Below are 25873 nucleotides of genomic sequence, written 5' to 3' on the forward strand. Positions count from 1 at the left end.
AAACAAAGAAAAAAGATATGCTTTTTTAGGTAATACTTTTTATATTAATTAAACATTTCCTTTATGTACTGTCATTGGTTGTTTCAGAACTATGAGGCTAAGGTTTAGTCTTCTTAGTTCATTTTTATATCATGACATAACAAAAAGGACATGATAATTAAAGCTAAAACATTGATCTCATTGTTATTAAAGCTGCTTTTGCTATCATGGATATGTTATATTAGCCATAAAATAAGAGGAAAACATCACAATTTAAATGGAACAGGTTTTTTTTGGGGATACATTAACACTACCTGCATTTTTAAAATATTTTATATCTGAAGAGAAAGATGAAGTAATGTAATCTTTACAGAATTTAGTGAATGCACTGTGGAAATACAGGAAAACATTTTGGCAAAGAGCACATTTGCCTACAATGTATTACCTAAGAAAAATACCAATGTAAATCTGTTTTTGAAGCAAAATGCAATTATTCTTGGACTCTAGAAATTTATTAAAGTTTTAGAAAAAAATGCTTTGGTGTATACTAAATAAGCCTGAATTATAAATATGGGATTAAAATGTATACTGAAAATACCAGACAAGTGGAGTATTAGATTGTTTCATGATTTTTTTGATTAGGGTTCTAATTATAGAACACTGGACCATAACATACAGCATGCTACTTTCAAAATAAATGTAGGAAAATAAAATATTCTCAATAGATGGGTTGGTCTTTGGATGTGTCAGAATATCTTTATATTATTTATTCTATAACTGTGCTATATTATATTTTATTCCTAAACATAAATATTTTAGCGTAGAAACATTTTGGTGAAATACTCCAAAAATACATACATCAATGGTAGTTCATTATTCTTTATGAGACAGGGTTAAAAAAAGTTAACTCGTTATAACTGGGTTTTCTTTCTAATGTTGTAAGAAAGCTTTAATATATAATTTTAAAAATATGTAATTCTTACTCTTTCCTAATAGAGGTGCAAACCAACTCTAGTTATTTGAGTGGACATGAAATTAAAATAGTGAAAAAAATAAGACTCCTAGCATTGTGCAATCAAATGTAAATAAATGCTATAATAAATTTCCATGTAGTCAGTTTAAATATTGTTTATTTATGTAACGATTTCTGTTTTTTATTATTAAAAAGAATATAATGTTTTTGCAGAAGAAAATTGGTATATATATTAAACAGGTAGCATTTAAAGGAAGTTGGCATGGCCATTTTTTATTTTAAAAAGTTCTACTTAGTGTGTGGTGTTTTTTTTAATAATGAACTTTTCTAAACTGTAAAAGCAGACAATCAAGCTTTGTATTTAAAAGGTGAAAAATAATGTTATGGTTAAGTTTTACTTAGTCCAAGTTAATGTTTTGAAAGTCCAGAAATCTCACAAACTAAGACCTGAATAAAAGATACAAAGGAATATTGACAGTGTCACTGTGTTAAAAGAATGTACTGAATTGTACATGATATATGCAGTGAATGTTTATACTTGCTAAGATGCTATAAGAACCCCTATACTTCTCATATGAATAACAAAAGAGGGCAAGAAGTAGATATGGAGATACCTTTAAGTATATTTAAGAATAGTGTCAACTTTGGCCTTAGTAATTGATATAAAATACATGGTCATATGACAGATTTCCAGATATTATATATACAAATTGTCTATATATTAATATCTGGCAAAATTCCTAATGTAAACCTAGAATTTGAAATGTTTTATCAAAAATATTTAATATAAGTAGAATATAAACAAACCTAAGTATAATGAAAACAAATATCTATAGATCTTATCTCCCTAATAAGATAGTTTTTTTGAATTTATCTTATTGTAACAAATGACTTGTTCCTATGTATATTCTATATTTATGCCATGCTGTGTCTAAAAAATAGAAAACATCTGGAATAAAACTGTAAAATCCAAACACCAAAGATGTTTTTAAGTGGTTGTATATGACATCATGTGGATAAGAGCCAGATGATGACAAAACTTTTCACTTTATCAAGATACTTGTTCTATATATATAACCTTTGTTCTGCTTGTTACAGATTATAAGTCTGTGTTATTTAAGTGTGTGTGAATTAATAAAGGAAACCACAATTTTATCCTGTACTTCCAATGTTCTGGCTACTAAGATTTTTTTTACCTCCCTTAAAAAAGCAAAAACATTTAACCTTAGGTACATCAAAATCCCTCGTATTTGTTACCAGACCATACATGGCTCTAGTTGTTTTCTATTATTGGATAAAATAGTTATCTGAGACTCTACTTAACAGAATCAGTGGAAGAAGGTGGAGTAAGAATTGAATCCTCTGCTCTGATATCTTTTCTAGGATGAAAGTGTGGGCTTCGAGAATATCGATCGAAGTTTCAAATCTACAGATGAAGGTTGAGAAAGCTTCTTCTCACAGAATGTAACCTTGGTTCCTATTAAGAGATTTAAAGAAAATTAGGGTGTTATGCACAGTAAATGGCTCTTATTTTATTATTACCAAAGAGAAAGATTTAAAAAATAATATTAACGGGGCCTGGATTCTGAGGAGAGAAAGGTGTACTTTAGGAAATTCCCACTAGAGAGTAGGCTACTTTATAGCCTGCTTAATTGGAAGGCATCCTAGGGCTATAAAAAACTGCAAAGGACCAGAGAATATCCATATCTAGTGGCATTTCTAAATTATTATGTTATACTTCCTTCTTTGTGCCAGCCCTGAACTTTGGTAAAGATTCGTTTAAAAAAAAAAGACACTGATATACACAATTAGAAGGCAGATTCTATGATTTAGAAAGTGACTATTAGAGAAAACCAGATACTAGTAAACTTTCATACTAATGGAGTAACATCCTACTGTTAAGTAAAATATTCATGACTAGACTGAGTTCCAACAAATGATTTTTATTTGATCCACTGCTGAACATAGGACTACTGGAGATACTGCTTTACTAAATACACTTGAAAATATAAAAACTTTAGCTAAGGCATCTCAATGACTAAATGCCTACTTCAGAGCATTAGTGTTTAGCCCAACCCTTTTGTCTAAAAAAGCTCTTCTTTGCTTTGCATTTAGATATTGTTGTTCAGTTGCTAAGCCATGTCTGACTCTTTGTGATCCAGTGAACTGCAACACTCCAGGCTTCCCCGTCCTTCACCATCTCCTGGAGTTTGCTCAAACTCATGTCCATTCAGTCAGTGATGTCATCCAAACATCTCATCTTCTATCTCTCCCTTCTCCTGCCCTCAATCATCTTTCCCAGCTTTAGGGTCTTTTGCAATGAGTCAGCTCTTTGCATCAGTGGCCAAGGGACTGGAGCTTCATCTTCAGCATCAGTCTTTCCAATGAATAGTCAGGGTTGATTTCCTTTAAGAATGACTGATTTGATCTTTTTGCTATCCAAGACACTCAAAAGAGTCTTCTCCAGCACCACAATTCAAAAGTATCAATTCTTTGGCGCTCAGCCTTCGTGGTCCAATTCTCACATCTGTACATGACTACTGGAAAAACCATAGCTTTGACTATACAGTCCTTTGCCTTTAGATGATTTGAATTTAAATGTTGTGATTCAGGGCTTCCCAGGTGGCGCTAGTGGTAAAGAACCCCCCTGCCAATGCAGGAGACACGAGACACTGTTCATCCCTGGGTTGGATCTCTTGGAGGAGGGCATGGCAACCTGCTCCAGTATTCTTGCTTAGAGAAATCCGATGAAAAGAGGAGCCTGATGGGTCGCAGAGTCAGACATGACTTGAAGAGACTTAGCACGCATGCACATTGTGATTCAAGAAGAATGGAAGCATCAAGAGCCTAAGTTTATCTCATAAAACTGAATAAAACATTGGAAGTAGCATGTAGACTAAATCAATTGCCCAGCTTGAATATGACCACAGAAATTGTACAGGTGTTCTAGTAGCTCTTCTAAAAGCTAGCAATTTATCTATAGTTGTACTCTTGCCTAGAAAATCCCATGGATGGAGGAGCCTGGTGCAGGCTACAGGGTCACAAAGAGTCGGACACGACTGAGCGACTTCACTTTCACTTTCAAGGGAAATTAAAGCTTCTAAGATAAAAAGCCTCATTTCTCTAAAGAGGCATGGTTGATTATTGTAATTTCCAGGATTTGGACATACATGCCATTCTATTGACTTAAGACTGAACACATCTACTGACAATGAAACAACCTGCCAATGCTAGAATAGTTAACCATCAGGAGTAAGTAATAAAAACAATGGGTATTCTATAGCATATCAGATCTAGATGCTCCTAGGGTCAAAAAATGTTTTCAATTGTGCAGTTACATAGAGAGTTTACTCATATCACTTAAGGATACTTTGTGAAGGTACAAAATACTCTTCTAATCAGAAAAGTATAAAGTATTGTAAAATAAATTAAAAGATATTCCGTTCAGTTCAGTTCAGTTCAGTTCAGTCACTCAGTCGTGTCCGACTCTTTGCGACCCCATGAATCGCAGCACGCCAGGCCTCCCTGTCCATCACCAACTCCCGGAGTTCACCCAGACTCACGTCCATCGAGCCAGTGATGCCATCCAGCCATCTCATCCTCTGTCGTCCCCTTCTCCTCCTGCCCCCAATCCCTCCCATCATCAGAGTCTTTTCCAATGAGTCAACTCTTCCCACGAGGTGGCCAAAGTACTGGAGTTTCAGCTTTAGCATCAGTCCTTCCAGTGAACACCCAGGACTGATCTCCTTTAGGATGGACTGCTTGGATCTCCTTGCAGTCCAAGGGACTCTCAAGAGTCTTCTCCAGCACCACAGTTCAAAAGCATCAATTCTTCGGCGCTCAGCCTCCTTCACAGTCCAACTCTCACATCCATACATGACCACTGGAAAAATCATAACCTTGACTAGATGGACCTTTGTTGGCAAAGTAATGTCTCTGCTTTTTACTATGTTGTCTAGGTTTGTCATAGTTTTTCTTCCAAGGAGCAAGCGTCTTTTAATTTCATGGTTGCAGTCACAATCTGCAGTGATTTTGGAGCCCAAGAAAATAAAATCTTGCACTGTTTCCACTTTTCCCACATCTATTTGCCATGAAGTGATGGGATCAGATGCCATGATGTTAGTGTTTTGAATGTTGAGTTTAAGCCAGCTTTCTCTTTTTTAAAATTTTATTTTTCTTAATATATATATATATTTTATTGAAGTATTGTTGATGTACAATGTTTCAGGTACACAGCAAAGTGATTCAGTTATACATACATATTATTTTTGAAATTATTTTTCATTATAGGTTATTACAAGATAGTGACTACAGTTCCCTGTGCTATAGAGTAAACCTTTGTTGCTTGTTGCACACATATTTTTTTAAAAATTAGGAATCTAACATTCTATTCATAGTAAGTCAAACAAGTGGAATCAAAATGTCATAAATTTTTTAGTTAGGCAAAAATACGTAAGTTTTCTTATATATTAACATTATTTATATATATATATGTATACAAAAGCTTTTCTACTACGCTTGATAAAGGCTTGAGAAAGAACATTAAAAAAAAACAAAGAGATGGAGAAATTGGAAAATATAAATTAAATGAACTGGGAGCAGTGAATATGAAATAGAAAAAGTGAAACAAACTAGATAAAAGTAAAAGATCATCATATAGTCCAGTTGTTTTTAAACATGGTTGCTCATTAGAAAGATATCTGGAGTCCTGGCAAAAGAAAAAGCAATACCCGGGCATTTGCATTTTCCAAAAATTTCCAGGATAATCCTGATATGCATCTGAATTTTAAAAAGTGATTACAGGTTTTATTATTACATGGTAGTTTTGGTGATATAGAGTTCTATTACTTTTCTGTTGACCAATCATGTTACAATGGTACTAAGTGAGTAATAGTTACATAATCACAATCGTAAAAGATATCTTATCAGTTTTCACAATAGCCAGACAAAAAATTAGATAATTAGTTAATCATGGGAACATGATTAACCTAACAATATAAAATAATTACATAAACAATTTGGGGGGGTCAAGTAGACTGATGTGGTAATTGGAAATGCATACATGCACATGTTTTCATCTGTCCAGCCTGTCTATATCTTTTGGTTAGTGCATTAAATCCATTTACATTTAAGGTAATTATCAATATATATGATCCTATTACTATTTTCTTAATTGTTTTCGGTTTATTTTCTGTAGGTCTTTTCCTTCTCTTGTGTTTCCTGCCCTAGAGAAGTTCCTTTAGCATTTGTTGTAAAGCTGGCTTGGTGGGTGCTGAATTCTCCCAACTATTGCTTGCCTGGAAAGCTTTTGATCTCCATCAAATATGAAAGAGAGTCTTGCTGGGTAGAGTATTCTTGGTTATAGGTTCTTCCCTTTCATCACTTTAAATGTATAGACATGCCATTCCCTTCTGGCTTGTAGTTTCTTTGAGAAATCAGCTATAGCCTGATGGGAGTTCACTTGTGTGTTGTCATTTTTGCCTTGTTGCTTTTAATATTTTACCTTTAATTTTTGTCAGTTTGATTATTATGTGTCTTGATGTGTTCCTCGTTGGGTTTACACTGACTGGGACTCTGTGCTTCCTGGACTTGGTTGACTATTTCCTTTCCCATGTTGGGGAAGTTTTCTGCTATTATCTCTTCAAATATTTTCTCATTGTCCTTTCTCTCTTTCTTCTCCTTCTGGGACCCCAATAATGTGAATGTTGGTGCATTTAATGCTGTCACAGAGGTCTCTTAGGCTGTCTTCATTTCTTTTCATTCTTTTTTCTATATTCTGTTCTGCAGCAGTGATTTCCACAATTCTGTTTTCCAGGTCATTTATCCATTCTTCTGCCTCAGTTATTCTGCTACTGACTCCTTCTAGTATATTATTCAGCTCTGTTTGTTCTTTAGTTCTTGTAGGTCTTCATCTTTTTCATTGTTTTCCTGAGAGCCTAGATCATGTTCCCTATCATTATTCTGAATTCTTTTTCTGGAAGGTTGCTTATCTCCACTTCTTAGTTGTTTTTCTGGGGTTGTTATCTTGTCTCTTCATCTGTGATATTCTGCTTTTTCATTGTGGGTAACTTCCTTTAAGGTGGTTTTCATTTTAGCCACTGTGAGACTGTGCTTATTCGTGCTTCTTCTGTCTGCCCTCCGATGGAGGAGGCTGAGAAGCTTGTGTAAGTTTCCTGATGGGGATTGGTGGTGGGAAAAACTGGGTATTGCTCTGGTGGGCAGGGCCTTGCTCAGTAAAGCTTTAATCTAATTATTTGCTGATAGCTGATTATCTACTATCTCTGGTACTTGATTATCTACTATCTCTGAAATCAGATTGATTATATTCTTTGCAGCCAAAGATGGAGAAGCTCTATATAGTCAGCAAAAACAAGAGAGCTGACTGGCTCAGATCATGAACTCCTTATTGCCAAATTCAGACTGAAATTGAAGAAAGTAGGGAAAACCACTAGACCATTCAGGTATGACCTAAATCAAATCCCTTACAATTATACAGTGGAAGTGATAAATAGATTCAAGGGATTAGATCTGATAGACAGAGTGCCTGAAGAACTATGGATGGGGGTTCATGACATTGTACAGGAGGCAGGGATCAAGACCATCCCCAAGACAAAGAAATGCAAAAAGGCAAAATGGTTGTCTGAGGAGGCCTTACAAAGAGCTGTGAAAAGAAGAGAAGTGAAAGGCAGAGGAAAAAAGGAAAGATATATATTTGAATGCAGAGTTCCAAAGACTATCAAGGAGAGATAAGAAAGCTTTCCTCAGTGATCAATGCAAAGAAATAGAGGAAAACAATAGAACAGGAAAGATTAGAGATCTCTTCAAGGAAATTAGAGATACCAAGGGAACATTTCATGCAAAGTTGGGCTCAATAAAGGACAGAAAAGGTATGGACCTAACAGAAGTAGAAGATATTAAGAAGAGTGGCAAGAATACACAGAAGAACTGTACAAAAAAAGATCTTCATGACCCAGATAATCACGATGGTGTGATAACTCATCTAGAGACAGACATCCTGGAATGTGAAGTCAAGTGGGCCTTACAAACAAAGCTAGTGGAGGTGATGGAATTCCAATTGAGCTATTTCAAATCCTAAAAGATGATGCTGTGAAAGTGCTGCACTCAATATGCCAGCAAATGTAGAAAACTCAGCAGTGGCCACAGGACTGGAAAAGGTCAATTTTCATTCCAATCCCAAAGACAGGCAATGCCAAAGAATGCTCAAACTACCACACAATTGCACTCATCTCACACGTTAGCAAAGAAATGCTCAAAATTCTCCAAGCCAGGCTTCAACAGTACATGAACTGTGAACTTCCAGATGTTCAAGCTAGATTTAGAAAAGGCAGAGGAACTAGAAATCAAATTGCCAACATCTGTTGGGTCATCGAAAAAGCAAGAGAGTTGCAGAAAAACATCTACTTCTGCTTTATTGACTATGCCAAAGCCTTTGACTGTGTGGATCACAACAAACTGTGGAAAATTCTTCAAGAGATGGGACTACCAGACCACCTGATGTGCCTCCTGAGAAATCTGTATGCAGGCCAGGAAGCAACAGTTAGAACTGGACATGGAACAACAGACTGGTTCCAAATAGGGAAAGGAGTACGTCAAGGCTGTATATTGTCACCCTGCTTATTTAACTTAAATGCAGAATACATCATGAGAAACGGTGGGCTGGATAAAGCACAAGCTGGAATCAAGATTGCTGGTAGAAATATCAATAACCTTAGATATGCAGATGACATCATCTTTATGGCAGAAAGTGAAGAAGAACTAAAGAGCCTCTTGATGAAAGTGAAAGAGGAGAGTGAAAAAGTTGGCCTAAAGCTCAATATTCAGAAAACTAAGATCACGGCATCTGGTCCCATCACTTCACGGCAAACAGATGGGGAAACCATGGAAACAGTGACAGACTTTACTTTTTTGGGCTCCAAAAATCACTGCAGATGGTGACCGAAGACATGAAAGTAAGATGCTTGCTCCTTGAAAGAAAAATTATGACCAACCTAGACAGCATATTAAAAAGCAGAGACATTACTTTCTCAACAAAGGTCTGTCTAGTCAAAGCTATGGTTTTTCCAGTAGTCATGTATGGATGTGACAGTTGGACTATAAAGAAAGCTGAGCACCAAAGAATTGATGCTTTTCAACTGTGGTGTTGGAGAAGATTCTTGAAGAGTCCCTTGGATTGAAAAGAGATTCAACCAGTCCATCCTAAAGGAAATCAGTCCTGAATATCCATTGGAAGGACTGATGCTGAAGCTGAAACTCGAATACTTTGGCCACCTGATACGAAGAGCTGACTCATTTGGAAAGACCCTGATGCTGGAAAAGATTGAAGGTGGGAGCATACGGGGATGACAGAGGATGAGACGGTTGGATGGCATCACAGACTCAATTGACAGGAGTTTGAGTAAACTATGGGAGTTGGTGATGGACAGGGGGGCCTGACATGCTGTAGTCCACACGACTGAGCAACTGTACTGAACTGGTAGTTGTTTGGCTTGAGGCGACCCAGCCCTCGTATCTCATGTTAATGGCGACGTAAGAGAGGGCTTATGACAAGGGAGCCCTTCCTTGACTGCTGCTGCCAGTGCCCCCTATCGCTGAGGTGAGCCCCTGCTGACCCATTTCTCCACAGGAGACCCTCTAACACTTGTAGGTAGTTTTGGTTCAGTCTCCTGTGGGGTCACTGCTCCTTTCCTCTTGGTCTTGGTGTATGCAAGATTTTGTGTGTGCACTCCAAGACCGGAGTCCTTGTTTTCCCCAGTCTTGTGGAAGTCCTATAATCAAATCCCATTGGCCATCAAGGTCAGATTCCTTGGGGAGTCGCAGTCCCTTTGTCAGATATCCAGCTTGGCAAGCATGCCCTGACAGAACCTTCACAACAGTGTGAGAACTTCTTTGCTATTACTGTTCTCCAGTTTGTGGGTCACCCACTCAGTAGGTATGGTATTTGATTTTATTGTGATTGCACCCCTCCTACCTTCTTGTTGTGGCTTCTTGTCTTTGGACATGGGGTATCTTTTTTTGGTGGGTTCCAGCATCCTCCTGTTGAACCAGCTGTTCAACAGCTAGCTGCGATTTTGGTGCTCTTACAGGAGATGAGCACACATCCTTCTACTCTACCATATTGAACCAGAAGCCTCTAAGCAAGCTTTTTCACTCTCTTCTTTCAGCCTTATCAAGAGGCTCTTTAGCACCTCTTCAATTTCTGCTATTAGAGTGGTATCATCTGCATGTCTGAAGTTGTTGATATTTCTCTCAGTTATCTTGATTCCAGCTTGTGATTCACTCAGCTCAGCATTTCACATGTACTCTGCATATAAGTTAAATAAGCAAGGTAACAATATGTACAGCCTTAATGCACTCCCTTCTGTTGATTGTTGATCTGCATACATGTTTCTCAGGGCAGGTAAGGTGGTTTGGTATTCCCATCTTTTTAAGAATTTTCCACAGTTTGTTGTGATCCACACAAAGGCTTTAGATAATCAGTTAGGCAGAAGTAGATTTTTTCCTGAAACTCCCTTGCTTTCTCCATGATCCAACAAATGTTAGCAATTTGGTTTCTGGTTCCTCTGCCTTTTCTAAACACAGCTTGTATACCTGAACGTTCTCAGTTCACATACTGCTGCTGAAGCCTAGCTTCAAGGATTTTGAGCCTTACCAGCATGCAAAACGAGCACAACTGTATGGCAGTTTGAACATTCTTTGGTATTGCCCTTCTTTGGGACTGGAATGAAAACTGACCTTTTCCAGTACTGTGGTCACTGCTGAGTTTTTTGAATTTGTTGGCATATTGAGTGCAGTACTTTAACAGCATCATCCTTTAGGATTTGAAGTGCCTCAGCTAGAATTTCAACACCTCCACTAGCTTTGTTTGTAGTGATGCTTCCTATGACCCACTTGACTTCACACTCCAAGATGTCTGGCTCTAGGTGAGTAACCACACCTTTGTGGTCATCCAGGTCATGAAGACCTTTTTTGAACAGTTCTTCTGTGTATTCTTGCCACCTCTTCTTAATATCTTCTGCTTCTGTTAGGCCCTTAATATTTCAGTCCTTTATTGTGCCCATTCTTGTATGAAACGTTCCCTTGGTATCTCTAATTTTCTTGAAGAGCTCTCTAGTCTTTCCCATTCTATTGTTTTCCTCTATTTCTTTGCTGCTGCTCCTAAGTCGCTTTAGTCGTGTCTGACTCTTCACGACCCCATGGACTACCAGGCTTCTCCGTCCATGCGATTTCCCAGGCAAGAGTACTATTTCTTTGTGTTCATTTAGTAAGGCTTTCTCATCTCTCCTTACTGTTTTTTTGGAACTCTGCATTTAGATTGGTATATATTTCCCTTTCTCCTTGGCTTCTCTTCTTTTCTCAGCTATTTGTAAGCCCTCCTCAGACAACCATTTTGCCTTGTTGCATTTCTTTCTCTTTGGTATGCTTTTGGTCACCATCTCCTGCACAATGTTAGGAACCTGTATCCATAGTTCTTCAGGCACTCTGTGAGATCTAATCCCTTGAATCTATTTGTCACTTCCACTTAAAGTCATAAGGGATTTGTTTAGATTATACCTGATGGCCTAGTGGTTTTCCCTACTTTCTTCAATTTAAGCCTGAATTTTGCGATAAGGAGCTGATGATTTGAGCCACAGTCAGCTCCACGTCTTTTCTTTGCTGACTGTACAGAGCTTCTCCATCTTTGGCTGCAAAGAATATAATCAATCTGATTTCGGTATTGACTATTTGATGATGTCCATCCCTTGTGTTGTTGGAAAAGGGTGTTTGTTATGACCTGTGCATTCTCTTGTCAAAACTCTGTTAGCCTTTGCCCTGCTTCATTTTGTACTCCAAGGCCAAACTTGCCTGTTATGTTATGTATCTCTTGACTCCTTAGTTTGCATTCCAAGCCCCTGTGATGAAAAGGCCATCTCTTCTTTTTTTGGCTATTAATTCTAGGTCTTGGAGGTCTTCAAATATGAACTGTTTCAGCTTCTTTGGTGTTAGTGGTTGGGGCATAGACTTGGATTACTGTGTTGAATGGTTTGCCTTGGAAATGAACCGAGATCATTTTGTTGTTTTTGAGACTGCACCCCAGTACTGCATTTTGTACTCTTTTGTTCACTATGAGGGCTAATCCATTTCTTTTAAGGTATTCTTGCCCACAGTAGTAATCTAATGGTCATCTGAATTAAATTTGGCTATTCCCATCCATTTTAGTTCAGTGATTACTAAAATCTTGATGTTCACTTTTACCATCTCTGGCTTGACTATATCCAACTTACCTTGATTCATGCACCTAACATTCCAGGTTCCTATGCAATACTGTTCTATACAGCATTGGACTTTACTTTCGCCACCAGATGCATCTACAGCTGGGCATTATTTCCACTTCGGTCCAGCCTCTTCACTTTCTGGATCGAGCTCTCCATTCTTCCGCAGTAGCATATTGGACACTTACTGACCTGGGGCTCATTTTCCAGTGTCATATATTTTTGTCTTTTCATACTGTTCAGGGGGTTCTCAAGGCAAGAATACTGAAATGGTTTGCCATTCACTAATCCAGTGGACCATGTTTTGTCAGAACTCTCCACCATGACCCGTCTGCCTTGGATGGCTGTGCATTGCAGTTATTACCAAGAATGGAAAGGAAGAAGAAAAGCAACTGAACATTTATTTTATTGGTAGCCTTTATGTTTTCAAAAACGTGTGGAAATGTGTCATGTTCTCAAAATGTAAAGTAGATGGCACTGCCTATAAGTATCTTTTGCTACCCCAGGGCTTAAAGTTTTTCTGGGATAATTTAATAGGCCCTTCTCTCACCTTGAGTTCCTTATATTTCCCAGTGTGCTGAATTGTAGTTTTAAAAAAATTAATTTTAATTGGAGGATAATTAAAATATTGTGATGGTTTTCCCCATACATTGACATGAATCAGCCACGGGTGAACATGTGTTGCCCACCATCCTGAACCCCCCTCCCACCTTCCTCCCCATCCCATCCCTCTGTGTTGTCCCAGAGCACCGGCTTTGAGTGCTCTTCTTCATGCATGGAACTTGCCCTGGTCATCTATTTTGCATATGGTAATATACATGTTTCAATGCTATTCTCTCAAATCACCCCACCCTCACTTGCTCCCAGAGCCAAAAGTCTGTTCTTTCTGTCTCTTCTGGTGCCTTGCATATAAGATTGTTGTTATTGTCTTTCTAAATTCCATATATATTATTAATATACAGTATTTCTCTTTCTGAGAATGTTTCTCTTTCTGACTTCATGCTGTATAATAGGCTCATTTCATCCACCTCATTAGAACTGACTCAAATGTGTTCCTTTTTATAGCTAAGTAGTATTCCATTGTGTATATGTACCACAACTCCCTTATCCATTCATCTGCCAATGGACATCTACATTGCTTCCATGTCCTAGCAATGAACACTGGAATACATGTGTCTCTTTCAATTCTGGTTTCCCTGGTGTGTATGCCCAGCAGTGGGATTACTGGGTTGTATGGCAGTTCTATTCCCAGTTTTAAAAGGAATCTCCACACTGTTCTCCATAATGGCTGTACCAGTTTGCATTTCCACCAACAGTGTAAGAGTGTTCCCTTTTCTCCACACCCTCTCCAGCATTTACTGTTTGTAGACTTTTTGATGGTGGCCATTCTGACTGGTGTGAGATGATACCTCACGGTGGTTTTGATTCCCATTTTTCTAGTAACGAGTGATTATTTTCTTTTCTTGTGTTTATTAGCTATCTGTATGTCTTCTTTGGAGAAATGTCTGTTTAGTTCTTTGGCCCATTTTTTGATTGGGTTGTTTGTTTTTCTGTTATTGAGCTGCATGAGCTGCTTGTGTATTTTGAAGATTGTAAGTTGTTTCATTTGCTTTTATTTTCTTGTATTCTGAAGGCTGCCTTTCATCTTGCTTATTGTTTCCTTCCTTGTGTAAAAGCTTTTACGTTTAATCAGGTCCCATTTGTTTTTATTTCCATTACTCTGGAGGTGGGTCATGGAGGATCTTGCTGTGATTTATATCAGAGAGTGTTCTGCCTAGGTTTTCCTCTAAGAGTTTTACAGTCTCTGGTCTTACATTTAGATCTTTAATCCATTTTGAGTTTATTTTTGCATATGGTGTTAGAACGTGTTCTAGTTTCATTCTTTTATACATGGTTGACCAGTTTCCCCAGCACCAAAGTGAAAGTCACTCAGTCATGTCTGACTCTTTGCAATCCCATGGACTATACAGTTCATGGAATTCTCCAGGCCAGAATACTGGAGTGGGTAGCCTTTCCCTTCTCTGGGGGATCTTCCCAATCCAGGGATCAAACCCAGGTCTACTGTATTGCAGGCATATTCTTTACCACCTGTGCCACCAGGGAAGTTCCTACTTGTTAAAAAGACTGTCTTTTCTCCATTGTATATTTTTGCTTCCTTTGTCAAAGGTGTTCATAGATGCTTTATTTCTGGGCTTTCTATTTTGTTCCATTGATCTATATTTCTGTCTTTGTGCCACTACCAAATTGTCTTGATGACGCAGCTTTGGAATATAGTGTGAAGTCAGGAAGGTTGATTGCTCTAGTTTCATTTTTCTTTCTCAAGATTGCTTTGGATATTGGAAGTTTTTTGGTGTTTCCATACAAATTGTGAAATTGTTCTAGTTCTGTGAAAAATACCATGGGTAGCTTGATAGGGATTGCATTGAATCTATAGATTGCTTTGGGCAATATACTCATTTTCACTATATTGATTCTTCCAATCCACAAACATGGTATACTTCTCCATCTATTTGTGTCATCTTGGATTTCTTTCATCAGTGTTTTATAGTTTTCTATATATAGGCCTTCTGTTTCTTTGGATAAACTTATTCCTAAGTATTTTACTCTTTTTGTTGCAATGGTGAATAGAATTGTTTCTTTGTTTTTTTTCATTGTTAGTGTATAGGAATGCAAGGGATTTCTGTGTATTAATTTTATATCCTGAAAATTCACTATATTCATTGATTAGCTCCAGTAATTTTCTGGTGGTATCTTTAGGATTTTCTATGTAGAGGATCATGTCATCTGCAGAGTTTTACTTCTTCTTTTCCAATCTGGATTCCTTTTATTTCTTTTGTCTTCTCTGATTGCTGTGGCTAGGACTTCCAAAACTATGTTGACTAGTACTGGTGACAATGGGCACCCTTGACTTGTTCCTGATTTTAGAGGATTTTTTTTTTTGCCATTGAGGATAATGTTTGCTGTAGGCTTGTCATATATGGCTTTTATTATGTTGAGGGATGTTCCTTCTATGCCTGCTTTCTGGAGTTTGTTTTTTCAAATCATTAGTGGGTATTGAATTTTGTCAACGGCTTTCTCTGCATCTATTGAGATAATCATATTGTTTTTAATCTTTCAATTTGTTAATATGGTGTATCACGTTGATTAATTTGTGAATACTGAAGAATCCTTGCATCCCAGGAATAAAGCCCACTTGGTCAGCACAACATTTTTTAGGACAAATTTTGATTAACAATCTAAAAATTAAATTCTAAGATGATTCTATTACCCCTGTTTTGGTTGGGGAACTCTTCAGACTTAGGTTACTTGACAAAAGCATGATTAAACAGTTTCAAGTTTATCAGAGTTTATTTTTCATTTTTATTTCTGTTGTTTTTAACAACACAATCCAGAGCCAGAATCCAGAGCCCTTTGGAGCTTCCCCTCTTCCCTCCCCAACCCCAGTCAGTGGCAAAAATCCCCATCATAGTAGTGGTATTTTACCAGAGGTCTGTAAGGCCAGTGGGCCCCACCCCTGTTCCCTCATGGGGACAGGGGTGGGGGAGAAAGGAGGGCGAGGGGCCTCAGAGGGCCTCCCACTTATTCTATATGTCTCAGGTCTCTTCACCATGCCAGACTAGAGTCAAGCTCAATAGGGTCTTCTTTCCCTGCTGATTCTGTCACACCTGTTCCCTTGGCTGTGGTTTTGCTGGATAATAGGTAGGGACAATGGGAGTCTCCTTCATCCATTCATGGATGTCACTAACTAGATGATGAGGCATCTGGCTACCTTAAGAGATATGTTTACTTCAGTACTGAAATATTTTTTGATTCCAACTCCCAGGTGCTTAAGGGATTAGAATAGACATTTTATTTGTATCTAAGATTTAATTTTAGCGATTTGACAACTGATGTTCTATAAACTCTTGAATAAGACAACCACTATTTCTGCAAAGTAATGTGTTCTCTAAGGATACTCCCCTCCCATTTCCCCACACAACCACTTCCCACTTGCCTCCTTACAGGTGACTATTAGTAATCAGAAGTTCGAGTTTCTATCACTTAATAGTAATGTCATCTTTGGCAACTCTTTTTACCTTTCTAAGCTTCACTTCTCTTAAAAAAAAGTTGCCTATGCCACAAAAATATTGACTGGATAAAATGAGTTAATGCATGTGAAGTGCTCATAAATTTTAAGGTGCTATATAAATAAGGTGTTATTTTGTCTTAGAAAAATATAGTAAGCAAAAACATGATATTTTAAGCATCATTTTATAGCAAATTATCATCCATCAACAGTTTTTATTTTATTTATTAATGCAGTTTTTATTCGCTCAGTTGTGTCTGACTCTTTGAGATCCCATGGACTGCAGTCCACCAGACTCCGTTGTCCATGGGATTCTTTAGGCAAGAATACTGAAGTGAATTGCCATTTCCTTCTGAAGGGGATCTTTCCGACCGAGGGCTCAAACCTGAGTCTCCTGCATTACAGGCAGATTCTTTATCATCTGAGCCATGAGGGAATTCCCAAGGAATGTTATCATAGACTTGAAACAATCTTCAATGACTAAGCGAAAGCTCTTCTTTAGAACTACCTAGAAATTATATAGCAAAGTGAGTTACCTGGATTAAGTTACTACATTTTAAGACTAATATTAAAAGACTATTTCACAGTTGTAGACCCTATGCTGCTAAGTCGCTTCAGTCGTGCCCAACTCTGTGCGACCCCATAGACGGCAGCCCACCAGGCTTCCCCATCCCTGGGATTCTCCAGGCAAGAACACTGGAGTGGGTTGCCATTTCCTTCTCCAATGCATGAAAGTGAAAAGTGAAAGTGAAGTCGCTCAGTTGTGTCTGACTCCTAGTGACACCATGGACTGTAGCCTACCAGGCTCCTCTGTCCATGAGATTTTCCAGGCAAGAGTACTGGAGTGGGGTGTCATTGCCTTCTCCAACCCTATAGTCCCTCAGTTACGAGATTCTGCAATTTCATGTTTATAACACAGGGAAACAGGCTTATTCTACCTAAACAAAATTCAGTTTACTTATACAGCTGTATCAATGGCTGAGGCAGAAACCATAAAGCTTCAAGGGTTAAAGTAAGAGGAATTCACACCTATTTTTTATGGCTTAATGTCTTTCAGACTATACTTTTTGATCCTAATATTGCATTCATTTTTTAAAATTAATAGGATCACTTACATTTCGATTTCCCTGAGACAATCTAGGTTTATGCCTTCTGTAATATCAAAATTTTATTTCTGAAAAAGTCTTTGAATGGAATTATTTTAATAGGTTTATTAATAGGATAATCTACTTTGTTGGGCCACCTGATGCGAAGAGCTGACTCATGTGAAAAGACCCTGATGCTGGGAAAGATTGAGGGCAGGAGGAGAAGGGGATGACAGAGGATGAGATGGTTGGATGGTATCACCGACTCAATGGACATGGGTTTGGGTGGACTCCGGGAGTTGGTGATGGACAGGGAGGCCTGGCATGCTGCCGTTCATGGGGTCACAAAGAGTCGGACACAACTGAGTGACTGAACTGAAGTACATATTTCAAAAATTATATAATAAATTACTTTTAGTGTCCACTTTCAAGTGTCCTGATTTGAATAATAAATATATAATTTCCACATATGAGAACTAGGAACAGAGGTCAGCAAAATCAAGATCTTTATGACTACCAGAAGGAGAGAAGTGAAAACAGAACTTAATATGATTGATAAAACATCAGAGGATCTCGTCTATAGGTAAATAGCTTTGATTTCTATAAGATAATCAAATTGTCTGTCTGCTGCTCATCAATGAAGGTGGTGCTGAGATTCAAGAGGAAATAAGTACTAGAAAACAAGGACTCGTAATTCTGAACCCATACAATCATTTCGGAGAAGGTTAAGCTAATATTCATTTTGGAACGTGACAAGTCTCTGATGAAACTCTGAGAAAAGATCTGAGAAAAGATATAGTGACATTCTTTCACATGACCCTACTCAGACAGACCCTAATGATAAGCTTGTCTTATTAGAACTATACTTATTATCAATAAAGATAAGAGTCTTTTGAAACTGTATGACCTGAGATTAAAATGTTAGTGCATACTATATGGTTGGCAACCTTTACCTAGGGCTTCCCTGGTGGCTCAGATGGTAAAGCATCCGCCTCCAATGTGGGAGACCCTGGTTCACTCCCTGGGTTGGGAAGATCCCCTGGAGAAGGGAATGGCAACTCACTCCAGTATTCTTGCCTGGAGAATTCCACGGATAGAGGAGCCTGGCGGACTATGGTCCATGGGGTCACAAAGAGTCAGAGACAGCTGAGCGACTAATACTTTCTACCTAGAGTGTATTGAGAAGTCTGGTTTGAAAGATGTTTAATAAATAAAGTAGATCAACAGGACAACTTACATGAAGAGATGATCTTTAGAATTAACTTTGGATATTTTCCCTAACAGTGCATTTTCGAAGAAAATCAGGGAAGTTGAATTCTCTGTAATGGGTATACAAAATTTAAGCAAAGGTGATGATGAGTTAGAAAGTAATTTTCAAGAAGCAGGTCAATGGATTAAAATGGTTTTAACTTCAAAAGTACAAATCTGTTAAAGTGTAAACCAAAATGTCTGTATTTCATTATCTAGAGTTATACTTATGGGATTCTTTGAGGAAACAAGATAACCCTTTTGAAATCTAGTAAGATACAGATTTACAAAAAGATGACTATTAACATCCTTTCTAATTTAATCTGATCTTTAATTAGATACAAAGATAACTGTGCCTGACCATCATCTTTTAAAGTCTCCTTTTATAATATTTATAATACATTAAACAAAAGAAAGAAAAGGATAAAACATTCCATGGTCAAGCAAAAGCTATCTGAGTTCTCTTTTTTCATACCTAGAAAATGATCACTCTGTTATAATTAGGAACCACTGTGAAAAACATGAAGCTTCAAGAGTACTAATGGGTTCAGAAATGGAAGAAGGAAAGCAGCTGTGAAAATGAAGAATGATACTCTGAAGTATCAATTAATTATGTGAGCTGGATTCCTTTAGTCAAAACATTGTTCCCCATATTGCTTGAATTTTTTCAAGTTACATTATCCTGTTGGAAATCCTCCATTGGTTGAATTTACAGGTAAGGAACCAGGGGAGAATCATGGATAAAAAATGTTGCAGATGAAGGGCTGATTAATGCATTATACGCAGGTAGGTGTGTGTGTGTGTGTGTGTTTGTGTGTGTAGATGGAGGGCTGATTAATGCATTATACCCAGGTAGGGTGTGTGTGTCAGTGTGTGTGTGTGTGTGTCAGAGTGTGTGTGTCAGTCAGTGCCCTTAATACCCAAGTTGTTTAAGGGTTAACTGTACTTTGAATTTTTCACTCGTAATTTTAGGGAAAATGAAAAAAGCACCAAAACATATTAAAGACAGAAATCTAGAAAGAATGTCATAAAACTTGATACTAAGTAATGGCAGGAAAATAAATGCTAAAAACTTTGAGACATTTACTTTGAAGCCTTTATACTTGACTTTCCTTAAATTTAACAAAATAAAACAAAAAAAACCCTACCATTTCCTGAAAAGTGTTAGTTTTCACTAGGAAAGAAAAACTCTCAGATATATATTTCACCCTCTCTAGTCCACAGAGAAAGAAACGAAGAAAAAAGTAAGAGTCTAATAAAAAACATCTTTTTGGAAATCCTCTCTTTAAGCCTAAGAGCATAGTGGAATGTTACGGGTACATACATCTCAGGAGTGTGAAGGTCCCCCCAGTTTTTTCTGCTGAGGAACAAAAACCAACAAGTAAAAGGGCTGAAGTGAGGAAAAGACTTAGCAGGGGAGGGAGGGAAGGACTTTAGTCCCTACATATACAGAGGCAGCTTCTTTTACCCCTTCTTTTCAAAGGGGGGAAAGTGCACCGAGATATTTATGACCTAGATCACTTTTAGAGAAATACTGAATGACCATTACTCACGGGTACACACTTTGACAGGAATGCAAAACTAAGGTTACCATACTAGCTTCCTTCAGAAAATTATGCACTAAAATATTTGTAAATAATCAAGTATTAGCTTCTTTAACTAAAAAAATACATATCAAATGGGGAAAACTGACAAATCAGTAAATGGAAAATTTTAAAATTAAGCCAGAAGTCAGTATGGTTATCAGCCACCAGCCTAAGTAGAATGTCTTAATGACTTACTGTGTATCTTTACTTTGATAAATTCAGGCTTGTCATTATATTGATACTATTTTAAGCATTATGCCTAAAAAGAATGATAATATGGGAAATCCTCAATCTGTTATTTCACTAGTTTGAAATCTACACCTTCTATGTTATATTTGCTGATCCTGACAGGTCAGAAAGCAGGTAACATCAAGATAACCATGAATCTAGTATATATAATAGAGAACTGAAGAAGTTATGTCACATGGAAAGGAGAAAATAATGACAATAAAACAAGTGATCTTGAATGGTATTTGATTTCTGAGAGGAAGCAGGAGAATGCAGAAAGTAATTAGCAAATTTATGCAATACATAAAAGCAGAGACAGAAACACACATAGCAGGTCCAATGAAAGCAATAACTTTAGCTGTTAACCAGAGAGTAGTACTCAACCTGCAAGTACAGAAGCTGACAGCCAAGTATATTTTTAGGAATTTATGTACAGGAATGAAAACACTGAATACAGTTGAAAGAAACAGTACCAATTATGAATATTACATCCATTCTTTGGGTATAATTTGGCCCCTTCCCCTTGAAGTCCACAGGGATTTCAGAGTACATTTTAGTCAAAGTATAGGTTCACAGTCAAGCAATTTACTATTTATGACAATAAGGCATGTTGAGGCATGATATCAAAGTTGAACTGATGTTTTCTGAAAATTTTTTCTAGTCCTTTGATTCTATATTTTAATATTATTGAAGCACTACTTCTGGGAAAAATACAAATAATTTTAGTGTGACCCAAATTCATTATTCTGTAGTTAAACATAACATAAAATCCAGGAAACACTCCTAATATATGGGAGTTATCATCTATAAATGTGTTTGAAAATAATGTACTGCCATTATTGGCAGAAATTTATAAAACAATGTTATAAACTAAATCATATGCCTTTTTCTAAGCTATTGTGAAATCAGTTGATAGGAAATTGAAGTCTTAATTTCCCAAGATGCTTTACCTTTTGCCATGCTACCATCTTTCTATCTCTGATTGTATTAGAGATTTTCAGAAAATAGGTTGTAAAGTTATTACCCTGTGATTCTGGTACAGGGACTGATATACGTATTATCCGTTTCACTCTAAAACAGAGTGAATTGCAGCTGTCTTAAGGCTGATCTTTCACAACGGGTACTAAATAAGCAAAAACTTCAAATTTATCTATAGAAGATATACTATAGGCAGTGCTGCCAGGGAATTAGGATTTGGTGCTTTCACTGTTGTGACCTGGGTTTGACACATGGTCGGGGAAATAAGATCCCGCAAGCTGCACAGCACGACCAAAAAAAAAAAACCTACAGAAAGGAAAAAAATAAGAAGAGCTTTCCTTAGTATATGTAGGGAGAAGTTTCATCCTTCCAATCTGTCTGTTTTTAGAAAAACACATTTGGGCTACCAAGTTAGGCCATGAAGAAGGTTGATGATATCCTCCATATATTTAGGTTTCAGTAATTTCCACAGTTCTGATTAGCTTCTCAAAATGAAGCTAAATTCTAAGAAAATCTATATGTATGAATTATATGCATGTATATATATAGAAAACTTATGTGTATATGCTTATTAGGTATATACGTGTGTGCATACATATAACCTACATAGCTCTGAAAAAACACATCTAGGTATGCATAATTATAAAAATTCCTTATCCAATAATGCATCATTAATTTTTATTAACAATCCAGGATTTGTTTAGCATCATGTTTAACATTTTGAAAGTCAAAACATTAACTTTTTTTGTTCTCAAGGACAGTACTATTAAAAGAAGACCTCTAATACCAGTAGTTAGTACTTTTTACTTACAGAATGAAAAACTTTGAAATTTCATTGTGGGACTTCTAAAACCTGACAGAAATTAATGTACATGGAATTCTCATATGCTAGTATATACTTCATATGGTCATGCTGTCTTCATGAAACCATTTGACTGGCAAGCATATTAATTATGGTTTCAAAAGAAACTCCCTATTTGACTCACCAGGAGAAACTTTAAGGTCCTTGTCTTATTATTTCTGCTGCTGAGCATGGAATATATTTGTAGATGGAATAAGAAAGGAAAACAGGTTTATTTGGGTAATGCCAATATTTATGGCTTTACCTTCTTGTCTAAAATTAGGAGGTCAGGGAAAGAATTACAAATGGATTGAAGGTGGTTTTTTCATACTAAAAATAAATTTTTTTCATACTAAAAATAAAAAAAAATAAAAATAAAAGCACGATTTATTCTATAACTTTTGAATAACAGCTTTTTCTCCTCACTTATTTTCCAATTATATAATAAGAATTGGCTTTACAATTATAATTTAATGTTTTTCTTTGGAGTAGGAAATAGATTTGCTTTTTATGGAAATAATTGTCCTTTTAAGAACACATATATAATTGAAAATATTGGTAAAATGTAAGAAGAGGTCAAAAGATTAAAGCATTAAAAGAGCGCCAAAATACAGAAGAATATCAATGTAATAAGATCATGTCAGAGGTAAGCCCTTCTTTTAATCAAAACAATTTTACTAAGTGATCCATATTATATAAAGTTTGGTACCAAATGGCTTATGTTATAGGGATACTGGGGCATTATCTCAAATGTTAGGAGAAAAAATTTAATATAGTCAAATTAATCACATGAAAAGGCAAAAATACTGATCACGTTGATGGTATTTCTAACGTTTGGAAATGTTTTTAAAAATGCGTATAAATACTATTAAAATTCTAAAAACCATGGTAGAAGCAAAATTAAAGAGCAGTAGCAACAAAAAATTAGACAAAAATGACAAAATTGCCAAGTAGTAGAACTGATTCATTAAGATTAACTATATGATAAAAGGCATTAGAATTAGAAATGACTCTTATCCTAAATATTAAAATAAATACCAAAGAATATGAAACATAACTTCTAAAAGATTGAGAGGAAAAGAAATAACACAAAGCAGAGAGAATGAAAGACACCTCACTATTCCCAATGTGGTTATTATTTATGGAATGGATAAAACACGTTGTAGAAAGTGTCACTACAGTTAGATAAACACATTAAAAAATCAACATGCCACATTTACCTAAATAATTTTGTAGAACAGCTGAAAAAGCAAATTTCATCAAATTTAGACAGCTTATAGTGGAATAAATAAGTATGGTGAGGTATTAACTAACCCTAAGTTTCACAAAGGGCAGCTTCTAGCCGGTTCATTGAAGCTGGATCTCGGCTACACAAGGATCACTGGATAAGAAATCAGTTGAGCTGGACTAGAGCTGCCCAAATTGTCTTAATAATGAATGCTCCACACTGTCTGTTAAGTAAAGAGAAGGAGAATATAGATCAGAAACCCTGAATGAGGAAAAAAAAAGATAAGTTAGAACAGATACGTGTAGAACATCCATGAACATTTAATAAATACTCACAGAACATGTGGTACTAATTATACAATAGTGTTTAAGTAGAGATTAGGAGGGGTCCAGAACTCAGGAAAGGCCTGCTTCCTGCTCTCTGAGAGCTTACAATCTACTTCACACAATCTTTAGTCTAGCATTATATTAATAGTATAAATGTTTCATATATGACAACGAGAAAGAGGTCGACAGAGAAACAAATGAATTACAACATTCCTTCTATTTTGAAAATATTATTAGGTAAGTTTTAAAAACATATTTTTGAAAAAGGAAGTAGAGGTTGACAGAAGTCTATTTAGAAAGTTGTCTAAAACCTCCAAAGTACTGTTCAAGTTAGCACTGGTAAAACAGGCACTTAAGATACCTAAGTCATATAACACAGAGTAATTCTGTCTATCTGTGTTATCCTGAGAATGTTTTTGTGTTAATATCAATTTGGTCCAAAGAAACAACCTAGTTCCTACTACCATTTTTTTTTTGGCACTTTGAGCAAAGGTCTTTTCTTAATTTAGGGAACCAAGCTGTCCTATGACATATTTCTACATTGTGGATAGGCTCAAGTTTCCATATTCCAATTTCTTTAGAGTAGTACTACCTGACTGAAATTTCTATGTTGATGGAAACATTCTGTATCTACACTGTCAAATATGGTAGTCACTAACCATGTGGGGCTATTTAGCACTATAAATGTGGTTTCAGCAAGTGGTGCTCGGAAAACTGGACAGGCACATGTAAAACAGTGAGATTAGAACATTACATCACATCACATACAAAAATAAACTCAAAATGGTTTAAAGATCTAAATGTAAAATATGAAACCCTAAAACTTCTGTTAAGAGAACACAGGTGAAACACTCTTTGACATAAATCACAGCAATATTTTCTTGGATCAGTCTTCTAAAGCAAAATAAAAGCAAAAATAAACAAATAAGGTCTAATTAAAGACTTCTGCATAGCAAAGGAAACCATAAACACAATGAAAAGACAACCTACAGGATGGGAAGAATATATGGGAAGGATATATTTGTAAACACGCAGCAGATAAGGGGTTAATATCCAAAATATACAAACAGCTTATATAACTCAACATCAGAAACAATCTAATAAAAAACGAGTAGAAGACTTGAACAGACATTTTTACAAAGAAGGCATACAGATGGCTAATATGTACACGAAAAGATGCTCAGCATTACTAATTATTAGAGAAATGCAAATCAAAACCACAATGAGATATCACTTGTCAGTGAATGGTCATTATCAACAAGTCTACAAATAAATGTTGGCAAGGGTGTGGAGAAAAGGGAACCTTCCTACACCGCTGGTGGGTTGTAAACTGGTGCAGCCACTATTGAAAACAGTATGGAAGTTCCTTAGGAAACTAAGAATAGAACTACTACATGATCCAGCAATTCTACTCCTGGGTATGTATCTGGAAAAAAAAAAGAAGATGCTAATTTGAAAAGATAAATGCACCCTAATGTTCGTAGCAGCGCTATTTACATCAGCTGAAAAACAATCCAAATGCCATTCAATAGAAAACCAGATTAATACACACAATGGAATATTATTCAGCCACAAAAAAGAATGAAATATTGCCAGTTGCAGCAACATAGATTGACCTAGAGAATATTATTATGCTTAATGAGATGAGTCAAGACAGAAAAAGACAAACACAATATAATACCTCTTATATGTGGAATCTAAAAAAAATACAAATGTATATATACAAAACAGAAACAGACCCACAGACACAGAAAACAAACTTGTGGTTACCCAATGGGTGAGGGAAGGAATGACAAATCAGGGGTATGGAATTAACAGATATGAACTACTATATATAAAATAGATATGCAATAAGGATTTATTGTACAGCACAGGGAATTATAGCTATTATAATAACCTATAATGGAAAATCTGCAAAAGTACTGAATCAGTATGCTGTATACCTGAAAATAACACAATACTATAAATTAACTATACCTCAATTAAAAATAGAAATGTGGCTAGTTGCAACTGAGGAACTGAATTTTAAACTTAATTTTAATTATTTAAGATTGAAATTAGAATC

The 25873-nt window shown here is 36.4% G+C and overlaps 1 protein-coding gene across 4 annotated transcripts in view; it reads right to left on the minus strand.

The window, feature by feature from the left end:
- Positions 1-2241: 2241 nt before the first annotated feature.
- BOLL (boule homolog, RNA binding protein) overlaps positions 2242-25873 on the minus strand; it is an 83946-nt gene continuing 60314 nt past the window's right edge. The window contains exon 11 of one of the 4 annotated variants that reach the window (XM_025277935.2): positions 2242-2429. In XM_025277935.2, the coding sequence (XP_025133720.1) occupies positions 2379-2429 (51 nt within the window). In that variant the 3' untranslated portion in view covers positions 2242-2378. Of the gene's footprint in view, positions 2430-16626; positions 16797-22074; positions 23706-24706; positions 25235-25873 lie in introns of those variants that run through there. The other 3 variants (XM_044936920.1, XM_025277937.2, XM_044936925.1) reach the window with 3 other exon arrangements.

Source organism: Bubalus bubalis, chromosome 2, assembly GCF_019923935.1.
Source record: "Bubalus bubalis isolate 160015118507 breed Murrah chromosome 2, NDDB_SH_1, whole genome shotgun sequence".
NCBI lineage: Eukaryota > Metazoa > Chordata > Mammalia > Artiodactyla > Bovidae > Bubalus > Bubalus bubalis.